Here is a 22,097-nt window from a genome sequence, read left to right on the forward strand (position 1 = left end):
TGAAGTTGCTCACTGCCTAAATTCTGGTAGGCTAATGAAGAACTTCATCATTAGGAAAAATCTATTATTAAAAATCATAGTTAAATACTGAAACTATTTAAAATATTTTCCTTTTGCAAAAGTCTAGCCTGGGGATTGTTTTGTTTGATTAGCTCAGCATTTTTCTACATCTCATATATTATGATATGGACAGATACACAGCTGTGGCACAACCACTCTTTATGAATAGCTCCTTCTGTCAGAATGCTATCAAGGATCTTGTCTTGTTTGATTAGGCCTTGTCAAAAGCTCACAAATATATAAGCTTTGAAAGGATTAATATTACAGAAGCATTTTTCCTTAAGACTAAATGGAAGTTTTCTTTTAAAGTAATAAATAAATCCCTAAGGAGTCCAGAGAAGTTCTGCTGCTCCACTGAACAGCTTGCTCCCATTGCTGGGCCATGTGTTTGCCATTTCTCCTTGTAAGCAATATTCTCTCTCCACACATGCAGAAAGCTCAGTGAACAGGTATTTATGTGATCTGACAATAAATTCAAAATGTGACTTCTTACTGCTTTAATAACTCAGACCATGCATTCTGACCCTTATTCACCAAGTAACAGCATCCCCTTTACACACTCATCAGCCCCAGTGGAATGCTGCTGGATTTAGATTATAACAACATGGTTATGTTTACAGCATACAAGACTAATTTTGGTCTTGGGCCTCAACTAGAATCCAAAACACATGTTGCACAGACAGTTAGACTTTAGATGGGCAACAGGACAAGAGGAGCTGAGTGGTTCAGGCCTGCACGGTGCCTTTACACAAACTCGGATATTCACCTATCATCAGTCTAACGGCCCAACACTGTGTGTTAATCATCCTCAAGATGATTCATCCCCTCAAGACCAGTCCTGACATCACCTGCCTGAAGAAAGGAAGATCTGTTGGAGCTTAGCTATGGCTGCTCCTCAGGTGGTTTGAACAAGCACAGTTGGGCCGACAGACCACAGGCACTTCTTGCAGCTACCCAGGCAGGTGGAGCATGGATAGAGCACGTGCCGAGGTTTAGTCCCTTATTTGTTCTGGCTATCAAAGCACAGTACAGTGTTCATTAGGTCTTAATTTAAATGTAACCAAAACCATTTGAATGAGAGAATCACAGAATCATAGAAATGTTTATGTTGGAAAATACTTTTAAGATCGAGTCCAACCCTTAAGCCTGGCATGTCCACTACTAAACCAGGTCCCTAAGTGCCATACCTTTTAAATTCCTCCAGGGATGATGACTCCACAACTTCCCTGGGCTTGACAATCACTTCAGTGAAGAAATTTTGCATAATGTTCGAATCTAAACCTGCTCTCGTTCAACCTGAGGCCATTACTTCTTGTCCTACTGCTTGTTACCTGGGAGAAGACCAACCCACCCCAGCTACAAGCTCCTTTCAGGGAGTTGTAGGGAGTGACAAGGTCCCCCCTGAGCCTCCTTTTCTCTAGACCAAACACCCCCAGCTCCCTCAGCTGCTCCTCACCTGAGTTGTGCTCCAGACCCTTCCCCAGCTCTGTTGCCCTTCTCTGGACACACTCCAGCCCCTCAATGTCCTTCTTGTAGTGAAAGGCCCAGAGCTGGGCACAGTTCTCGAGGTGTGGCCTCACCAGTGCTGAGTACAGGGGGACAATCCCTGCCCTGCTCCTGCTGGCCACACTGTTTCTGATCCAGGCCAGGATGCCACTGGCCTTCTTGGCCACCTGGGCACACCCTGGCTCATGTTCAGCAGCTCTTGACCAGCATCCCCAGGTCCTTTCCCAAGGGCAGCTTTCCAGCCACTCAACTCCAACTGGAGCCTTGTATGGGGTTGTGAGCAAAATGCAGGACCTGACACTTGGCCTTGTTGTATCTCATAAAACTGGCCTCAGGCCACTGATCCATCTAGTCCAAACATCTCTGTAAAGCCCTCCTGCCCTCCAGCAGATGAACACTCCCACACAACTTGGTATCATCTGCAAAGCTGCTGGGGGTGCCCTAGATCCCCTCATCCAGATTGTAGATAAAGATATACAACATTTCAGTCCATATGTAAGTAGGCTGTGCAGATATGAACTGCTGAAATTGCAAAAGGTTTGTGGCCACTGAAGACATGAAACAATTGATCAAGTGGCCAACACCTTTCTGTGCCTTTTCCTACAAGTTTTTCATTTTCTGAGAGGGAATACTGATATTTCACTTAAAAAGATCTGCTGTGTAATTTTCAGCCTGCAAGAAAAATTTCACAATTTCCACTCCACTGGAACTTTTCCTTAGCCACTATATGTTTAAATAAATTCTTCTTTCCATTTTTATTGTGCTGAACAGTTTTGGGATGCCAGTTAAGAATCCTTTCTTTCTTCCTCCTTTGGCCCTATAATATCTTTCCCAAGAGTACTATTGTTACTGGCCCCATCGAAACTCAGATGTTCCATATCCATCAGAAGAGCAAGCAACACAGGGTATAAACATATTTTGTATGAAATAACGTAGGAAATACTGTTTCAGCTGGTGTTGATTTACAGATTCAACCCCAAAAAGTAATATGAAGTTAGTAATACATTAGTTTGGAGCAGCTCTAGCCGCTTGTAGCCCAACAAAGTGAATGCAAGCAATTATCCTTCAACCACTGGTGTTTGATTCATTACAGTAGGCCCAAAGCATAGCACATGGAAAAAACACAACTTTATAGAAAACTAAGGAGATTGGATTTTCCCCCATGAGGAAATATTTTTAAAGGACCTAGGCCTTGCAACATTGTGATAAAGCACAATGGCATATAGAGAAAGAAAAAATCTCATTATTTCATGTGTGTTGAAAGAAATATATTTTTATTTTATTATTATTTATTATTTATTTAAATTATTATTCAAATTATTATTTTTAAATAGGTGGAATAATGGTAGGACACATGCTTGATATAATCATGCCTTTGATTGCAGGACAGACTACCAGATGAGATGTGCCCCTCCAAGGGAAGAAAATGTTAATAGTTCAAATACCTTCCTCCCTCAGCATGTGAATGAAAATCCTCTTTCCACAAGCAAAGTTGGAGCTGCAGGACTATGCACAGAAACCTGTGCACACAAATGAGCTCCCAAACTGGTCCCTTGTGCACAGTGAGGGGATCTGACAGTGTCATGCAGTCAGTGAGAAAGAGGAGCAGGTGGCTGGCCCTGAGATTACTGTCCCTCCTGTAATGCCAACATGGCACAGCCAGCAGCATTTCTGGCACCGTGACCTACTGCCCTTACAGCACATATTACTCTCTACTGTCTCAAATCTTTTCCCTATTCTCACTCTTCAAGGATTGCTATAAAACCAGCATGTCCCAAATATGGGCTCTTTGGTTTCTGTACCCCAAGTTCTTGAGGCATGAATCTACAGATCACAAACAACTTGGAAATCTTGGTGGTGAGGAGAGTTGTGATGTTGGCATTTGATCAATCTCATGTGATCTGAGGTAAAATCCTAGCCTAACTTAGAACATTGAGGTCAGGGGAGTCAGGCTGTCACCTTCACATCTTCCTAAAAATCTCACTTGAAACAGAGGGATTTCAAAAGTTCTTGGGAGTCATTTGGAAATTGATACATTTCTCATCCTTACATTTGCTTGAAAAGCTGGACAATGTGAGAGCAGTGGTACAAAGTAAGGCAGCTGATTTTGCACTGGAGTAGGTTAGGAGGCATTCTTAGAAGCCCTCCCACCAGTGTCACTGAGTGGATAATTTTCTCTGGTTACCGGCCAATAACAAAAAGCTGATAATATCAGCCACCACAGCTTAAAGAAGACAACACACTATGCCTTCATAAAATATTCAGTTGGAAGGGATCTCTGGAGGTCATCTGGTCCATTCTATACTGAAAGCATAACCAGTTAGTACAAGTTGCTCAGGGTCATGTCCAGGCAAGATTTTAATATTTCAGAGCTTCTCCGGACTCCTATTCCATTTTTTTACTTACCCTCACAGACAATAATTCTTTCTAAATCTCTCATTAGAAAGTCCCTTGCAAATTTTGACTACTGCCTCTTGTACCATCCCTGTGCACTTTGGAAAATTCTCTCCCCCTTTCCCTACATCATCTGATATTAGCAGTTGCAACCAGAAGAATCCCCCAGGCCTTTTCTTCTCTAGGCTGAGCAGATCCATCCCTCAGCACCTCCTTGTATGTCACATGCCCTGGCTCAACCCCAGCCTGAGAGCCAGCCCTCCTTGGGGCTTGAGTCTTGTAAGAAGACAACTTTTTGCAGTCTGTTTTAGAGTAGCATAATTTTGCCTAAATTAAAGATAAATAAATAAAGCTTATTAAAATAAAATAAAGCTTTTAATAAACTTTGCTTTATTTCTTCTGTTCAGTGTGTTTTTAAGAACCCATTTTCATCCCTTGTCTAATTAGACATGTAGTAACGTGATACCAATGTCTCCTATTATGACCCATTTTTCTTGTCACTTATTAAGCTCATTTAATCTCACCTATTTCTACCATTTGCCAAAAGACTTGAAAAGTGTGAGTTTGTTTAATATGCTAAGAGTTTTGAAAATAATGTCCAGTGCAAGTCTTTAAGTTTCCAGACATACTCAAAATGGTATTTGTACAATCTCTTTTGAGATTTATACATGATAATGCTACTTTGAACTTCTTCCCGTGACAATTTCCCTCTGTTTGCACTGAACAACCAGCAAAATAGCAGTTTAAGCTAAGTTACTTTTTCTACATCTTAGTAAAATAAATTAATTTCAACTAGAGGAAAGTGTAAGTTAATTATATCCTGAGCATCAGGAAACAATTAACAGCTTTCTATTACATCGCCCTAATTTCTAAGCTATACAATTATATGCTACTGCAGAAAAGGATGTATGATTATCAAGACAAGGATCTTTTCAGAAAAAAATGAAAGGAAATTGTTCCACTGCTGACAATCAGTGCTATAAATAATGCCTAGCTAATATCTTTTCAGAAGTAATTTCCATTATTTGCAATCCTAACTTTGAGTGATGTGTCGGCTGTGTGTTGTCAGATACTCCTTCCAGAGAGGATGAGCATAAATGTTGGACTGATTCCTCGGATAAACCCTCAAAAATTCAGCTTCCTGTGAATATTTTGCAATACTCATTGGAATTAAATCAAAAATCATTGTTTTTACTAACCATATTGTAATTATCTCTTGCATTCACTTTGCCTCTTAAACCAGGGCCAAGACTGGCTTGTACAAACACAAAGGGACAGGCAGGCCTGCTTTAAGCAGCCACAATGCCTTGAAGGCACAAGTCACAATGTAAAGAGACATATAAACATTTCTTTTTACCTGCCAATAAACCCATTTGGCCCAATACACAGGTAAGGGGTGCAGACACAGAGCCAGTGGGTTGTGCAGCTGTTCAGCTGGACACCAACAGAAACACTACAGAAAAACACCCCACAGTACTTAATGTGAGAAGCAAGGGAGCAAACCCACACAAACATCCCTAACAAAAAGTCAAAGACTACTGTGCTGGATGGCCACTGTACTGCTGGGGGTGGGAGAATCTTCCCAAACCAGGTACAGCATATAAGATTCATACAGGATACATATCATAGTGCTGCATGAGCAGAACTTTGGTCTCTGCAGACTCCTTGTGCAATGCCCCTTTCAGAACAGCTATACCACTCCCCCAAAAAGTTTAAGTTCTGTTTCAAGCTCTCCTTCCCTATTATTTTCCACCTCAAGTCTTCTATGCACTGTCCTCAACAAACATGATCTTTGGATCTTATCTATCATTACAGCTTGGAAATATAGCTCTTGAGAAGAATAACAGTGTCTGTCTCCCTGATTCCTTCCACTGCCTTCTCCTCTTCTGTCACACCAAACACAGCATTACCATACTTGACTTTGAAGCTCCCATCTTTGCTATCACCATCTCTTAGGTGTGTTGGCTCTTACTCTGATCAGCCATTTAGTAACAGTTTGTTGTTTGATTTTTTACCTTCAAGTGAGCATCTCTGTGTTTGCTGCCTTAATAGAGAAGGCATCCTCACCCAAACAGCCACAGACCCATTTGGATGGAGACACCCAAATCTTGTCTAGCATTGCTATGATCTCTGCCAAAAGCCTGATGTGTAAACAAAGGTTGAGCAGGGCAAGAACGGGGGTGAGAAGGGGCTCCTGGACTGGCAGGGCTGTACTTTTAACTTCAAGAACTGATTCCCTGACAAGACAATCTCACTGTGGGGTCCCCATCCCCTGACCTCAGGCCAGCTGATCTTACCTCTTACACCGTCATTGGCACTAATTTAACAGGATGACACCCTGGCTGAGCCCCCCAGACTGTTCACCATGGGCTCAGACATGCACCAGTGCAGTGCACCAGCCATGCAGCAGAAGCCCCAGCCCAAGGGAATTGGGCTGCTCCTTTTTGCAGCAGTAGCCAGACACATTGAATGAACAGTGCTGCGAAACCCACAACGTGACCTTCCCCTGGCTCCTCACAGAAACCAGAAAACTCATCTGCCTGCAAATCCCTGTGACACAGCTGTGGTAGCCCATGACCCAACCACACAATTGCAAAGAAATGGAGAATTACAGCCTCGTGATGTGGAAATGTGCTTCCATATTCACTCTGAATTAGCAAGTGCAATCAGAAACGCTTTTTAATTATTTGCAACTGCACCTTAGAGGTCTGAACGCATTTACTAGATTGAGGCACTGCTAAGATGAAAACTCTGAAAACTGTAAAAGGCTGATAATTAAGGCCAGAGTTGCTTTCTAAAGTAGTGCTGTCACACTGGTGATAAGCTGGTCATGCAAATTGCAGAGTACAAATTTTAAAACACATGAAATGTCAGTATTTCAACGTCCATTCACATACAATACTGTGACAAGAGTGCAGAAGTAATGATAAAAGCCTTGAAATTAAAAAAAATAGCCAAACTTAGTCTCTGTTCCTGTCCAATAACAGCATATACATTGGGCATTTTAAACTCAACACCATTTTTACAATGTCTTCTACCGGAGTCTGAAATTTTTTAATGGGAATCCAGCAAATTAAACCCTGAGGGAGAGGTCAAGCAAACTCAGCAGTGGCTGCTGCCACCATTCCCTCTCCCTGTACTTGACCATGTGTTTCCACTGCCTCCCTCTTCCCAGTGTTGGCACTGGTCTGACTTCACACTGAACCTGTTTAGAAAGTAAATTTTTTCTTATTTGGCTTCAGCTGCTTCAGTTCCCTGAACTTCTGATCCCAGACAAACACCAGCGTGAAGTGCAAGGGAAGTGATAAGAGTGGGGCAGCAGCAGCCTGCAGCTGGATCTGCTCTATCAGTAAACCACAGCCTCAAACCGTGCGTATTCCAGTGACAAGGGGGAAGCCAGCACCCATTTCTTCCCCTGAACTTCTTCAGAGAAAGCTTTTTTGTGGTCATGTGGTAAGTTGGTTTGTAAAACTGACCCAACTGAAATACCAGCCTTCCAAAAGCTCTGCTGATCACTCCCCCAGTGCAGGTCGCTACACGGTGATGGTCCAGAGGTGCTTAAGCCAGTCCAAAGGACTGGGAAACACAGAGAGGGAACTGGAAGGCAAGAACACCTACTTAATTCCAGTGGTTTATGCATTAAAATTGTTTAAAATATATCTCCACACTTGGGAGTTATTTTTCTCTATGCTTTCAGGATGCCACTCTTGGGCTCGAGGTCTGACCTCCCAAACCAGAAATCCCAGTCCTGACAGAATCCCACCTTGGTGGCTTCACACAGACCATCCCTCACTGTCCAGAACCCACCACTGCTGCAAGACACTACAACTGCAGGCAAGATTTGTGTTGGAAGGGCTTTGTTTTTCCTCAGAGCATACAGCAGCTACCCCTGATGGGACCTGATAAACAGCTCAAATTCCTAGTCAGTACCGCTACACAAACAGTAAATTAGAATGACAAGCGATAGGAAGAGTTCTCTGTCATGGTGCCAGCCTATGGCCACTGCTCCCACAGAAGCAGGGTTCATGTAATAAATGCAAACCTAGATTGATTTTGGCACATTCATTCTGCCTTCCCTGCATGACCATCAACATTGGAACAAGTTTCTTTCACTTTTTCAAAGGGAACTCCTCTAACATAAAATAAATAAAAAATATTCTTGCACATGCCATACACATCAAATCGCCTGCCAATCTCTGCTAACCTGAGACAAAAGTTAATGATTGACTCCATCTGGAATGGAATACATAAAAAATACAGCACAAACCACTCATACAACATTTGCCTTCTTATGTACACAGTGAAAGAACGATCACTATTTGCACATGCGTTGTTAACTACTTGATCTCTGAGCTGCTCTTGAGGAAAGCTGCTGAGGGCAACAACTGAATTATTAAAAGGCACAGCTACAAGGAAAGAAATAAGGAAACAAAGCCTTACATCTTCATTTCTAGAAACATTGAATAGCCCATATTTTACTGAAGGACATGAGAAATTGAAATTCCTGGCCCAGAAATCTCATACATATATATATACAGATGGGGTTTGTCATTAGAATTAGTAACAACAGGCAAGATTGAAACACATGAAAGGGTGAATAAAGAATCAAAGACTCTAGAAAAATTAACATATAAATCTGAGAAACACTTTAAAAAAACATTAAATAATTTATAGTATATACACATAATAATTTATAGTATATATACGTAATAAAAATATGTAATTGAAATGGTTGTGATAGAGTAGAGTTAGTGGGAAACCTGATTTCAGAACACTTCATTTTGCAGCTTTACCAACCTTCACTTTGACATCTTTTCTTTCAGTGTATCACTCTGGTGAAACCTTACAAAGAAAAATGACAATTTTTTGGTTGCTTGATTCTGGAAAAAAAATTGATGGAAGTGAAATTATTTGTACAGAGAGTTCTGGAGGAGTCTGCTCCACAGAGATCTGATGATGTAATCTCTGTGTTCTACCCATGCTGAAGAAATGAGCATACAAGCGTCTTCTCAAGTGAGACAACTGAAAACTACTTTTTCAGGGTTAGTTTTAAACCAAATCAGCTCCTGGGAAATGCAACCACTGGTAAAGAACTAAGGAAGTGGCAAGAAAAATGTTCATGGGGTAGAAAAACAATCATTCCCTGAGGAGGAAGTACAAAATTAGGCAGGTTGCAAAATCTCATTTTAAGAGATTCTGTCAGTTCTTCAAATGGCATAGATGTTAGTTTAACATCTAGGGATGTGACTTGAGAATAAGTGACCTCTAGACAAGTATATATCTCAAATCCTTTTAGAGTCTAAGTTCACAACAGTCTTAACACACTTTCAAACACAGTGATGGCATTTAATAAATTCTGTAACTGCACAGTTTATATAATCCTGTATCACAGCAATACATTAACACTAAGGGTCTTTTGGTATCATTGCTCTAGAAACTATCACTGTTTTGTGCCATGGGCTCTCTGCACCTTACAGTGCTAATGAACTTTTCAATCCTACCACCATGAAAAAAATGTTGACTCTTTATTGCTTAGAATAAGAAAAAAGCTATGAACCTGTAGGTGCTGCCACCCTTCACAAGTTAATGACTCTGAAAGTTATGCACTCCAATGTGGCTTCTGAAAGTGATAAGGTTCCTGAAGTAAAACCTTTGGAAGACCAGTGAAACTGGCTTTGTCTTACAGCTTCAAAATGTGTAGCTGTTTATCATGTAAAACCTTTAACTCTGTGAATCAAAATTCCTACACTAACTTTGACAAAAAGGGAAATAAATTTCTGTTTAAACTTTTGTCTTTTCCAAAACAAAAGAAAAATCTCTAAGAAACATGCTTCATATTTCTCCAAGTAGAAAGATGATGCTGATTATAAAAACTATTCTATCAAAATCACTGCCTCATCTAGAGAAGTGTGTATAAATAAAACATATTTATTTACCCAACTATTTAACAGAAATGTGGGTAGGGAAAGATGTAGTTTCTTCTGAAAACTGATGATAAAGAGAGATCCAAAAGTCTGCAGAGACATTAAATGCCATTGAAGTTACCCTTACTACAGAGAACTGTACACCATATACAATGGCAATAATGGGTGTTTAAATATTGCTGCTCAGTTGATTGAAGCCTGAGGATTCCTGAATTACTAGGCACATTTACTGCAAGAAATGAGGGAGTCTTGGGAGATACATAAGATTTTGGCGACAATCTGGCATCAAGAAACAATTAGCAGATGAGGAGATTTCAGACACCCTTACCTCGGAAGACAGGCAACAAGCATCTACATCAAAACATGCCCATTGAAACTGCTTTTGGTTGCCAGAGGGCAAAATCAGCTCTATCCAAGTCAGTGCTCAAACCCAGACATAATACTTTAATCCTTCTGCCAAACACTGCTGAAATGGGCACAACCTGTTGCCTTCAACTGTGAGAGAAATCAGCTTGGAATTGCTCTGTTTCTGATAAAATTCTTAACAACTTCAGTAGTGACGTTATTAAGCTTCCAAGAATGACTATCAATGTGGCACCTCCCTTCAGGCACTCCCAGCAAGGCCAGGGAAGCTCAGGGACATCCACTTGCCCAGGGTGTACCAGGCAGGGATGCAGCAGGGTGGAGACCTCCAAGGGCTCTCCCAGTCCTGAGGAATCTGAAGGCCCTGTGGTCCTCTCAAACATTTTAAGGGCAGTGCTGTTGCAACCTTCTGAGAAGAGAGAGCTCACCACTGAACAGCTGTAGGGTCTCTGCAGCAGAACAAAAGGACAAGCTGGGATTTTGGGTGGCTGGAGCTGTCACAGCCAGAGTCTGCAGTTTGTCCCTGCAGGACCACTGGGGCCAAAGCTTACAGCTGGGTCATGCCCAGCCCAGCTTTCCCCTTCTCTTGCCAATCTCTTGCATGGCAACAGAAGCTGCCAAAGGGTCTGTGCTGGTGTGTCACACTGCTGAAATCTTCAGCTTTCCTTCACAGCTGTCAGCTTCATAATTTAAAGACTCACCAAGAGCCAAGCTTCTAAGTCCTCACTTTAAAAGATTTGTTTCTATTAAGCAAAAGTAAGAGTTAGGTATTTGCTCAGACAGCTACTGGATATAGAGGCAAAGGACACTACAGGATGTAAAAATTTACCATGTTATCTAACATACAGCTCAACATACAGCTCTTATTTCTTTTTCCATAAATCACCCCACCCATGGGCCAGGATTTACATCAAGCCTATGCCAGCAGCCAAGATCCTGGGCGCCAGCTGACATTGCACACATCAGAGCAGAGGCTCCTGATCTTGCAAAGGCAAAACACTCATCACAAGCAACCAAGAGACAGGAACAAGGAGAAGGAAAAAACTCTTTGTCCTGCTCCTTTCCCTCCCCCAGCCCCTGTGCACTTGTCTCAGGAGTGGAAGAGGACACAGGGCTTCCATTCCCACCACAGGCACTGCCAGGGTGCAAAGCCAGGCTTGCCAAGGTGCTGCTCAGACAACTTTGACCCTCACTGCATCAGATCCCTGCCAGAGAAGGACAGACATGCAACAGCCCATGGGAATGAGAGCTGTGAGGCAACACGTGAGGCCAGAGCGAGACAGGCACTAGGAACTCTGCAAGGAATTTAAATCAAGCAGCTCTGGTAAGTATTTGAGTTTAGACACACGTGCTGTTTGGTCTAGTACAAGAGTGCTTTAAATACCTCCATTTGGTTGGGTTTATGTAAGTAATACCGTGCTCACAGTTTCATTTTACACTTTTACTCCTCAGTTATGTGCTCATCTTGCATGCACTTTCACCCAAATACACACATAATCACCTGTCTGGCTGCATCAATCCCACTGGGGAATCTTGCAGTTGCAAGCATCACTAAGAATAGAGTACAGTATGCTGCCTTGAGCACACGTGTGCTGGTTTTCTATCATCTGTTTGCCTGCCCCAAAGGCTGCTGATATAAACTGTCTTTGATCCTGAAAACACTCCACATTTTCATTTTGCATTAACAATTATATGCTTATCTTGGACAGGAAAAGGGAAACTTTAAATGCAGGGTTGGCTAAAACTTGTCTGCCAGCCAGTCTTCTATCACTTATTTGTGGCTTTTACTGCCTGGAAAACTGAAGAATACAAGTCCTTTGCACAGAATATCCCAACAGAGAAACAGAATTAAGTTAAGAAAAAACTGGGGGGAAGCAGACAATTTTGGGTGCAGTTTCACAGCACAGTTCCAGCTGACCCAATAGCTCTCTGCTATCCAAATGGAAATCTTGTGTCTTCTCTACCACAGCCACTTCTTCCTCCTGGCTACACATTCCCAACACCTATTTTCTGTAGCTTCTGGAAGTCAGCAGATCAGAAAATCAACCTACACACCAAATCACCACACTGGATCTGTTTTCAAGAAGTCTGAGAAATTACCTGAGCAGGCAAAAAGAGGAGGTGGGACTACACTGCTGGGTAGAAGGAAAAGGGCAGGAAGAAGAGTGGATCTCCCTGCTCAGCAGCAGCCAGACTGACACACTGACTGCACACTGGCTTGCTCAGGAACTCCCAGTCCAAGCAGATCTAAACCACTTCTTATACAGTCATGAAGGAATGTCCACAGGTAACTTCACAGGATGGGCAATAGTTACTTTGTATCTGCAAATCATCTTTGACTGTGTTTCAATACCATAACAAATAAAATGACAAGTGTAACTCTTGATAACAACACAGATGATCTGATTCTAGGAGCCAGACTTGATAAAATTTCCTCAGTTTCTCCTTTGGGAAAGATTGCAAAGTTTTGCTTTTACATTTAACTGTGATGTATACAGTAAGATTAATGTGATCCTTATAGAAATTTTGTATTAGCCTGAAATCTTCAACTTCTAGTAACATAAATTAGGAACAACAGAATTCTGATCTGACACTTGGATGCTCAACTCTGCAACAAATCCACCATGCAGGACCAGTGCCAGTGTACTCTGTCACTCTAAAGGCTACTTTGAAGCAGAATCTCAAACTTGGAGGAGGCACTGGTGTGTACTGCAGCCAAATCACCAAAATCACATTTACTTGCCAAAGAGGAGTATCACTGGTGTGCATCACATTGTGGCACTTCTCCTTACTTCATGGATACAAACAGTAACAGTGTCTGTACTAGCAGCAATGATGGCATCTGCCAAAGCAGGGAACATTTCTAACACTTTTCAGAGTTTGTCTGGCATCTGAGAAAAAAGTTTTAAAAAATTCAAGAAAAACTACTGAGAAAATAGTTTTATTATCCCCGTCTAGTTACTTATATAACACATTATAGTGAGATTTTTCTTCCTAAATTACAAGATGGTCCATCACCAAACCGACATTATTAAAATTACTTTGTCTGCTCTGTACTGTATAGGTACAGCTGGCACACATAGCCAGCATACACCACAGAATTAAAAATTAACTGAGTCAGGCATTTTTGTTCAAGGCTCCTGTGCTGCTCACAACTCCAGTCACACTGCACTGTTAATTGCTGCTGGCACTGACAGTAGGGATCCCCATCCATCTGCTGGGACCAGCTGATGCAAAATAAAAACAGTCCCTTGGAGCGAGGCGCAGCTCTGCGGGGTCAGTGCCCGGCGCCGCTGCCAGGGCCGCCGGGCTGTGCGGGAGCGCTGCCCTGCGCTCGCCCTGGCTCTCCATGGGGCGCTGAGACACTTCACCTCTTATGGTTTCTTTGGGGGTTTTATCGCTAAAGGCGCCGCTCTCCTGCAGCGTTTGATGCCTTTAGTGACGCAGCAGCCTCTCCCCGGCCGCCTCCTGCTCCACGCAGGGGAGCGGAGGTGCCGCGGCAGAGCCCCCCGTGCGGTGCTTCCCCTCCCCGGGCTCGCAGCGCCGCTGCGGCCCCTCGTCCTCGTCGCTGCTGGCAGCGGGGCCGGAGCCCGGGGCCGCGATGGAAGCAGGGCAGGTGCTCCGGTGCAAAGAAAGTCCGCGGGGAGAGACCCTCGCCCTGTGCCTCCCGAACCTCCCCCTCCCGCCGTCAGCGGGGTTGCTGCTGATTCCGGGTAAAGCGGGGAGGAAGGCACCGCTTACCGGAGCTGCTCGCCGGTGAGCAGGACCTCGGCCATGTGCTCCAGCTCCGCCGCTTTCTGCTGCATGCTGCTCATGCCCTCCTCCATCGCTGCCGGCCTGCGGGCGCAGCACCGCCGGGTGAGGGGGACCGGCACTCGCCGCCCCCGGCCGCGCTGCCCCCGCCGGCAGCTCCGGGGCGCCTCCCGCCCGGCTCCGGAGCTCTCCGGGGGCGGCGGGCAGCGACAGCCACCTCCTGCCGCTCCGGCTCACCTGAGCGCCGCAGGTCACTTCTCCCCTCGGCAGGATCGGATCCCTCCCGCCGCTTCCCGTGTTATTGTGTCACTGGCAGGCGGAGAAACACATGGCTGCAGCCGCCGCGCCGCAGCCGGGCTCGCCGAGGCAGCAGCGGCCCCCCCCGGCTGTCACACGGCAGGGTCGGCGCTGCCCCCGCGGCAAGGGGCCGGCTCCCCGCCGGGGGCTGCGAGCCAAGCGGCTGCTGCCGCCGCCCGCCCCGCCAGCCCCGGCCCGGGAGGCGCAAAGCGGCCGCGCACGGGGGGGAGCGCAGCGCTCCCCGCCCGGGGCTCCTTCCCGCGGGTGCAAAGTCCCGCGTCCTCCCTTCAACGCGGGGCTGCTCGGAGGAGCAGTGAGCTTGGGAAAAGCCGATCCAGCTGCGCGGGAGGAGATGCGACCGCTGCCCGCTCAGGTAGTGCGGGCTGCGCCTTGGCAGCGATCCTTGGCGAAGCAGCGCGGGGCGGGTAGTAGAAAGGGAGCGGTGATCTGGGGTTTCAACCTCAAAAACTGTTACTGCCCTCCTGCTGCCCACATTTCCGCTTATCTGCCACCCAGGGGTTATTTTCAAACCCTGGTCCCCTGCTCACATCAACTCTTTGTCTCCAGGAGACAGAGGATGCAGAATTCTTGCGGCCAGAGGAACATTTTGTCTTGGAAACAGGAAATAAATTGCAGGGTCAAGAATACTGTCAACATTTTTGATGGGGGGGAAAAAATCGCCCTTTTCTTTAAAAAAGTCCAGGAGGAGGCATCTTCTGCAATGGTCCAAGCATGATTTTCATTTGCAAACACATGCAATACCTTGATTGCCTACTCATTGCCTTTATATCTGTCTGAACATACTGTTCGTGCATGGAAATTGTTTCTGCTAAAGCACTTGCAATACTGTCATCGATTCAGAACCAAAATAATAGAACCACAAGTAAAACTAAGAAGGAATCAAGTGAACCTAGTAGTAATGAGAGTGAAGACAATGGGAAGAAGGTGTTGATTGCATTACCCATAGTAGAATTGTGGCATTTATTACTAAAGGTGGCTCAGGATGTAAAAGAATGGATTTGGAACCAAGGAGAAAAACACTTGGAAAAGAAATCTACATAGGGTTACTAAGCAGACAGCAGCCACATCCAGCTCAGGAAATTCTCTGTTCTAAAAATAATGGTCTCACAAGGCAAGCACTTGTGTGACATTTCATATGTGCTTTCCCTGCTGCTCCCTACTGTTTATAGCCACTGAGATGAACACAGGACTAGAAGGACCTTTGGCTCAATCCAGTAGAGTCCTTCTAATGAGCACCTTTGTGGGTCTCAAAGAGCACAACAGGTCCCTAAGTGGCAAAGGGAGAAAAACACAATCTGCCTTCGTTTCATTTAGGCCAGACAGAGGAACACCTTAGGACTGTAAGCACCACAGCCTGAGATTATTTTCTGTAAATTTGGAAGACATGCATTTAATCTGAATACTTGCAAACGGCCTCTAATTCCACTCATACTGCAAACATACAAAGTACAGATTCACAGAGCTGGAAACAAAAAGAGAATTGAAACCACAGTCTCATCTGACCTTATCTTTAAGACAAAGAATGTACACAGCAATTTTTATCAAGCACTTTATCACATGACTGAAGGAAAAACAATTTCAAGAGAATGTACATTGCAGACTATTTCTGGGTAAATCCTTGGCTCTATCACTTGAGTTTGGCTGATTTCATCCATTCACTGCTGTTAAAAGGAGATACACTGTTCCTCCAGGCTCTGGCAACACAATCTGCAATGTGTCTTATGTTAGTTTTCCCACTTTCAGGTCCTCTGCTTGTTGCAATTCAATTCACTAAACAGGCCAAAGGGAAACTTTCTTCTGAGCTAGTAAGCAGAGCTGTGCAGTTGGCTGCAGGGTGCAATGAGTGTCAGAGCTGACAGCCAGGTAGAGTGGGCCTTGGCAGCTTGAAACAGGAACAGGAGAGGAGGAAGAGGGAGAAGAAGCTGTCTTCATGCAGTGACAAAGTGTCATGACAGGGTGCTTGTGGAACTGCAGCCTGAAATCCATATCCTTCCCTGTGCAGTTTTGCAACTTGCAAAATGCAGGCCAGTGCAAATTCCTGTACTGGATTATTTAATGATTATAGAATTTTGTGTTGGCTTTTGCACGCTGATATCCCATTTGTAATTTGTTCCACATGTTCACACTGAAATTTCTTACAGTTACAGTTATCCTTAGAGGAAGGAATTGGCTATCAGTCACTCCAAGCCTGCCATCCCCCAAAAAAGGGTAATGACACAACCTTGAAGGGTCACATTGCAGGCAAGAGCCAGTAAAAAGCTACACAAAATAATCTGGTGGGATTTTTAATCTACAGACTGCTATAGAACATAAGGTCTAACAAAAAATGTAGGCTGTGTTGACCCTTCCTCCCAAGGGAGAGGTCATGAAGACTAAAATGCTCCTCTAAGAGGTGGGACAGCATGTGCAGAGTTTGAAATCCTAACAGCAAGACAGAGAGAGGCATCCCTCTGAGACAGCACCTGGTAAATAGATAGATTTATTTTTCTTCAGCTATAGGATCAATTTTAGAAGTTGGTGCCTATTTTAGACCTGAATATCTGAGTTTCACTTTAGTATGGCTGAAATTAAGTGAGATGGAGGTAGCTAGCCACCAGTAAGGATTCCTCAGCCAAAAGCATGACAGATCTTTGAGCTGGAGCCCTGGGACACTTCAAAACTCATCCTCCATGATATCAAGAGAGTAACAAAAGCTGCATAGGTCTGCTGGAGGGTTGGTATCACAGGTGTGAGGGGTAGCTCAAGTGTCTTCCAGTGACTTTTGATGACATTAGAGGCTCTCTGTCAGGCAGGGAGGTACAAGGCAGTACACTTTAACCACCAAGGTCACAATGCTCTGTGGAAGCTCATGCATGAATAGGCACATTGTATTAGAGTACTGGGTTTAGAAAACATGTTAGTAAGTTGTATAAACTTTCTTATCTCATTTAGTAAATGCCCAAGTGGTGAAACACTAGATGTTTACATAATGAAATACGAATATTGCTTTCACTGCTTTGAAGACTGTTGTATCTGTGGCCTACATTTTGACTCGGAAAATTAATCTGATAATTTGATAAATTAATTCTTTAGTCTCACTAGTCAATTTTCTGCAAGCTTATTTTAACACCAGACATCCTCATGAAAGAATTACAAGTATTCATGTCTATACTTCTCATTTCTCCTATAACATTGCTCTTGAGTCCCAAATAAAGTTGTTTGGCTTTCCCTTGCTGGGACGACTAGAGCTTTTTAAACAGGAAAATTATATAGATGCAAAAGATGGTGAAGCACTTCAGTGACAAAAGGCATTAACAGGTAAGCTGTTGGATGGTTGTGGTGTTTTTTTTCCCTAACATCTTTTGTATAAGAGACAGCATTATGAAAACATGAAATTTAAAAATTCCTTTATAAAGGAATTTTATAAAGGTCACTCTGTTTACTGAGAAAGACAAGTACAAAATGGTTTTTGGCTTTTAAGTTGACCTTTTATCTAAGTAGCTCTTGCAACACTCATGGAAAATGAGTGTGAAGGTTTTTTTCCTATATTCCCATGCTTACTTGCAAAGAGAGCTCCCTTGTCTTTGTGTTTCAACTGGTTGACTTCCTTAGCACTAGAGGCCTGGGAAGGGGCGCCATAGGAACTACCAGGTATTGTCCAATCTCCCCTCCTCTTTTCAGGCTATGTACAATAGTGTTTCCCATACATGGAAGGGCACAGATTACATTCATTGCTGCTCTAAGTTTGAACCATTTAAGTTATCTGCTAGGAACTGGTACTAAGAATCAGTGCTCGTGTGATTCAAAGAATATATTTGGCCAAGCTAATTTTAGTCCTGTGATAAACCACAGGAAAGTTAGTAAGTAGTAAGTTTTCAAAAAAAACCCCAAACAAACAAACAAACAAACAACCCCCCCAACCCCCCCCCAAAATAAGGATATGTATTAAACTTCTCTTTTTCTATTATTGCATCCAAGTTCCTGCAAAAGTCTCCATGGAGATAACAGAAGGAATTTTTCATATTCTTCCAACTTTTCAGCACTAGAGTGAGAGTCATATCTGTTTATATTCTCATATTTCATGTGTTACTGACCTGGTAGTTGTTGTTATAGTGAACTGAAGTGCAGAGAAAAAGTCATTTTGATCCTGAGATATACAGAGACAATCTGAAAAGGATTTTCTAAGCCTGTCCCTACACAGCTTTTCCATTTTGCATTAAATATTCAAACACTCACTAGGCCAGACAGAGGTAGCGAGATTTCTGTGCTGACTGACAGCTAAGGCATGACCAAGAGATGGGTACCTGCTTCAGTGAGCAGGTAAATATTTTATAGAAACAAGCAGCTTCAATAAGATAAAAGATCAGAAATTCGCATCAGACCAGTTACCCAAATAATTCCAGTTGACAGCATGCTCTGTTAAACCAGCATTTTGCACTACCCAATGCATGCTGCCCCCTATTTCATTATACATGGAATATTTTCTAATTTCTCTTATTTCATATATTCATTTTCCAGTTATTTCAAATTTTGATCATCACAAAAATATTTACAAGCCTAAAAGCATGTATAAACCTGTTGGAAACCTCAGGTTTATCTTTGAAGAAGTTCATATGTATTTCCAGAAGTTCTTTTTGTTTGTTTTCTCTTTATTTTATTTTATTTTGCATTTTAACCAATGGCTATTATGAACTTGTACAACTCGAGTTTCATCTTTATCATATGTTTAGTCCAGATCATAGTCCTAGACTTGAGTAATATCCAGACTAATGCATGGACTGGGAGGTGTGAGTCAGCTGGGAAGTGTGACTAAGAGCTGAAAAGGAACTGCTTTCTAAACCACTTCTCGCATGTGAAGACAACACCTTCTAGCTCTGTGGTAAAAGCCAGCTTAAGCCATTCCCCCAGCTGCCTCTGCATTAAAGCACTCTGATGTCTGGCCACAAGATTTGAAATGTTTGCTTAAAGCACTGTGGCTTGAACTGGCGGTTTGACACTGACTTGTGATCAGCCCTGAACACTCAGGCATGGGTTGGTTTTCTTGTTCTCTGGGAGACGCCACCTAAAAGTAGAGATTCAGCCTAGGACACTTTAGTATCATTTCCTATCTATTTCTGCTTCTCAGCACAAGTTCCTGTCGAATATTTCTCTTTCCACGCTGCCCATGTGCCCACTGCCTTAGAACACCTGGCTCTTTGTTTCCTAGGGTGAGCATCACAACCAGGGCTTGGGGTGGGTGTGGGTGCAAGCATGCAGCGTGCACATCTCTGGGGACATGTGGTTCTGGTGGCAGCCACAGAGGCAAAAAGTTTGACAGAGTCCAAACAGCTGCACAGAATGAGACACAGAATCATAGGCCTCCTCACAGGCTGCTCAGGCTTCAGCATTGTCTCTGTCCTTCACCATGTCCCAGCCTGTAACTCCTTAGGGGAGGCTGGGGGACACACAGACATCCCTGCCTGAGGAACACCGCCTGCCGAGCGGCTCCTACGGCTCACAGAGCTCGCTGGGGCTCAGGCAGCAGCATGGCACATTCACAAAGTGCCACCGCTGCTAAGGGACACCGGCAGCGCGACACACCGATGGCACGGCTCAGATTCACGGGGATGATCAGCCCAGCATCCACGCTGGGTGAGCCGATGGCACGGCTCAGATTCACCGGGACAATCGGCACAGCAGCCAGGCTGGGTGAGCCGATGGCACGGCTCAGATTCACCGGGATGATCGGCACAGCAGCCACGCTGGGTGAGCCGATGGCACGGCTCAGATTCACCGGGATGATCAGCACAGCAGCCACGCTGGCTCGCCTGACTCGGGTCCATGTCCCTATAAAGAACTGTGACCAGTGTTTAATCGTTCTGCCACCCTGTGGCCCTTTCAAGAATTTAAGTATGAAAATGCCAGTTAGAAAATTGTGGTGAATCGATGCTCCACAAAAGAAAAAGACTGTTAAATTAAGCTAATTTTATAAAGGAATAATTTTTAGACAATACAATCTCTGCACATAATTAAAAACACAAACATATTTGACTCCATCATTAATTTCCCTCCTCAATGAACATCAAAAATAACTGCCCAATCTAGTAAAAATGAAAAAGTCAGTAAAACACTGGATAATTCAATATTCTTTTTCAGGAAGGCACTTTGCAAGTATTTGTCTAGGACTTCCTGGGTTCTCAAAGTATTTCTGGATGTCCTACAGTGCTGAAGCCATGAGATTAACTTAGTAGAACGTGATTCTAAAAGAAATCAGAATCTACACTGTGCTGAGATATAGCAAAATGATTTGCTATGACCCATCCCTCTATTGAACTGAAGAGAAAGTATTTTCAGTGCTATTGAGAACCAGAATTCTTCAGTGTAGAAAGAGTTCTTCTGCAGCTCTGCCTCAGGGTAACTGGATGCCAAAAACCTGTTGGAAGGAAGCATCAGACAGAACTGGCATGAAACAGAACCATATCAAGGTTCTCTCATAAGACCAAATTCAGGTGTCTTTAAATAGATAACTGGTAAACAATATTGCCAAGGACTGAACTGTAGTGGGAACACTGTTCTGCTCTCAACAGCTCAGCAGGAAAATAGCATGTAAAAATCAGTCTGTAGTTGTTGAGTCCAAGAAGAAAATTTCACCAAGGTGTACTCCCACAGGGGAGAAGGGTGAAATGAGGATAAAAAAAAGTCCAGGAAGCACCAACAAAGAGGATTGGTGAGAAAAGCATCCCATTAAAAACATAAGTAAGATTTGGGCTGGAGAGAACAGAGGGAAAGAAGCTGGAACAGCAGCAATAAAGCCATGATGAGGGAGGAGATGGAAGGAATAAATTTTCTTTGTCAGGTTCCTCAGAGTTTTTCCTGGTATTACACTGCCTTCACAGCAACTGTCAGAGAGACAAGACCTTTCCTCCCTATCTGCACTGACTTCTCTCTCTAGAGAGGAGCCCTCCAAATTGTCACTGTTAAAGATGTCAGTATAGAAAACTCACCCAGAAGCATCTCAGAAGGCCCACTTAATGCACATCCCCACCATGGAATAGGATCAGCTACACTTGTATTTTTTCTATGACACAATTTGGCAGACCCCGGTGTTCACTCCCCCAGGAATGGAACCTGCATAGAATTTTTAATTAAAGATTTCAAAGTTTTTAAATTGCCTTTGAGGTTTCTCTCATTCAAATAATTAAATTTTGGAGGAAAACTCATTTAGCTCTCTGAAGATGGGCTTAAAGGGAAGTATTTTGCCCCATGCCTCACACAGGATCTCTTCTGAAGCAGTTCATGATGAGAGCAGTCTCATCATCCACTTACCAAGCAATATCCTGGGTTGAAGCAATTCTGTTAGGTTAGGTATGTGTCAAAACTGATGACCCAGTCTCCAACACTTAGGCAGGAGAAGGTGAGAGGACAAGAATCTCTCCTAAGTGTACAGGCAGTGAACTTTTCTGAGTCAACAGTGACTGTGGATCTGAGATGCCAAAACATCCAGTGAATGGGAAAATTACTTGTTCTATCTGGTTATAACCTACCACATTATGTCAAATTGTTCAACATCTCAAGACATTGACAGCCCTTTTGATAGTAGCCCCTCACTACTATTCAATACTCAATACAGAGTTGTAAAAAAAAATTGAGATACTCATTTACACAGTGATTACAATGGGAAAATGGTTGTCCTCTTAACAAACTGGAGTTTAATAACCAGTATGCAGCAGCAGAAGAAAAAAAATAAAGATGGCTAGCATCTTCACAGAAAAGTACCAAAAATATAATAGACATGGTATGCTTTAGGCATCTAGTACCTGA

The 22,097-nt window shown here is 43.5% G+C and overlaps 1 protein-coding gene across 2 annotated transcripts in view; it reads right to left on the reverse strand.

Annotated features, from left to right (window-relative positions):
- Positions 1-14,344, reverse strand: part of DEPTOR (DEP domain containing MTOR interacting protein) — a 77,772-nt gene extending 63,428 nt beyond the window's left edge. Inside the window, exons 1-2 of one of the 2 annotated variants that reach the window (XM_058023764.1) lie at positions 14,238-14,344; positions 13,989-14,084 (exon numbers count right to left, since the gene is read on the reverse strand). In XM_058023764.1, the coding sequence (XP_057879747.1) occupies positions 13,989-14,074 (86 nt within the window). In that variant the 5' untranslated portion in view covers positions 14,075-14,084; positions 14,238-14,344. The other variant, XM_058023754.1, reaches the window with a different exon arrangement.
- Between the last annotated feature and the right edge of the window lie 7,753 nt (positions 14,345-22,097).

The sequence above is a fragment of the Melospiza georgiana genome, chromosome 1 (genome assembly GCF_028018845.1).
Source record: "Melospiza georgiana isolate bMelGeo1 chromosome 1, bMelGeo1.pri, whole genome shotgun sequence".
NCBI classification, from domain to species: Eukaryota; Metazoa; Chordata; class Aves; order Passeriformes; family Passerellidae; genus Melospiza; species Melospiza georgiana.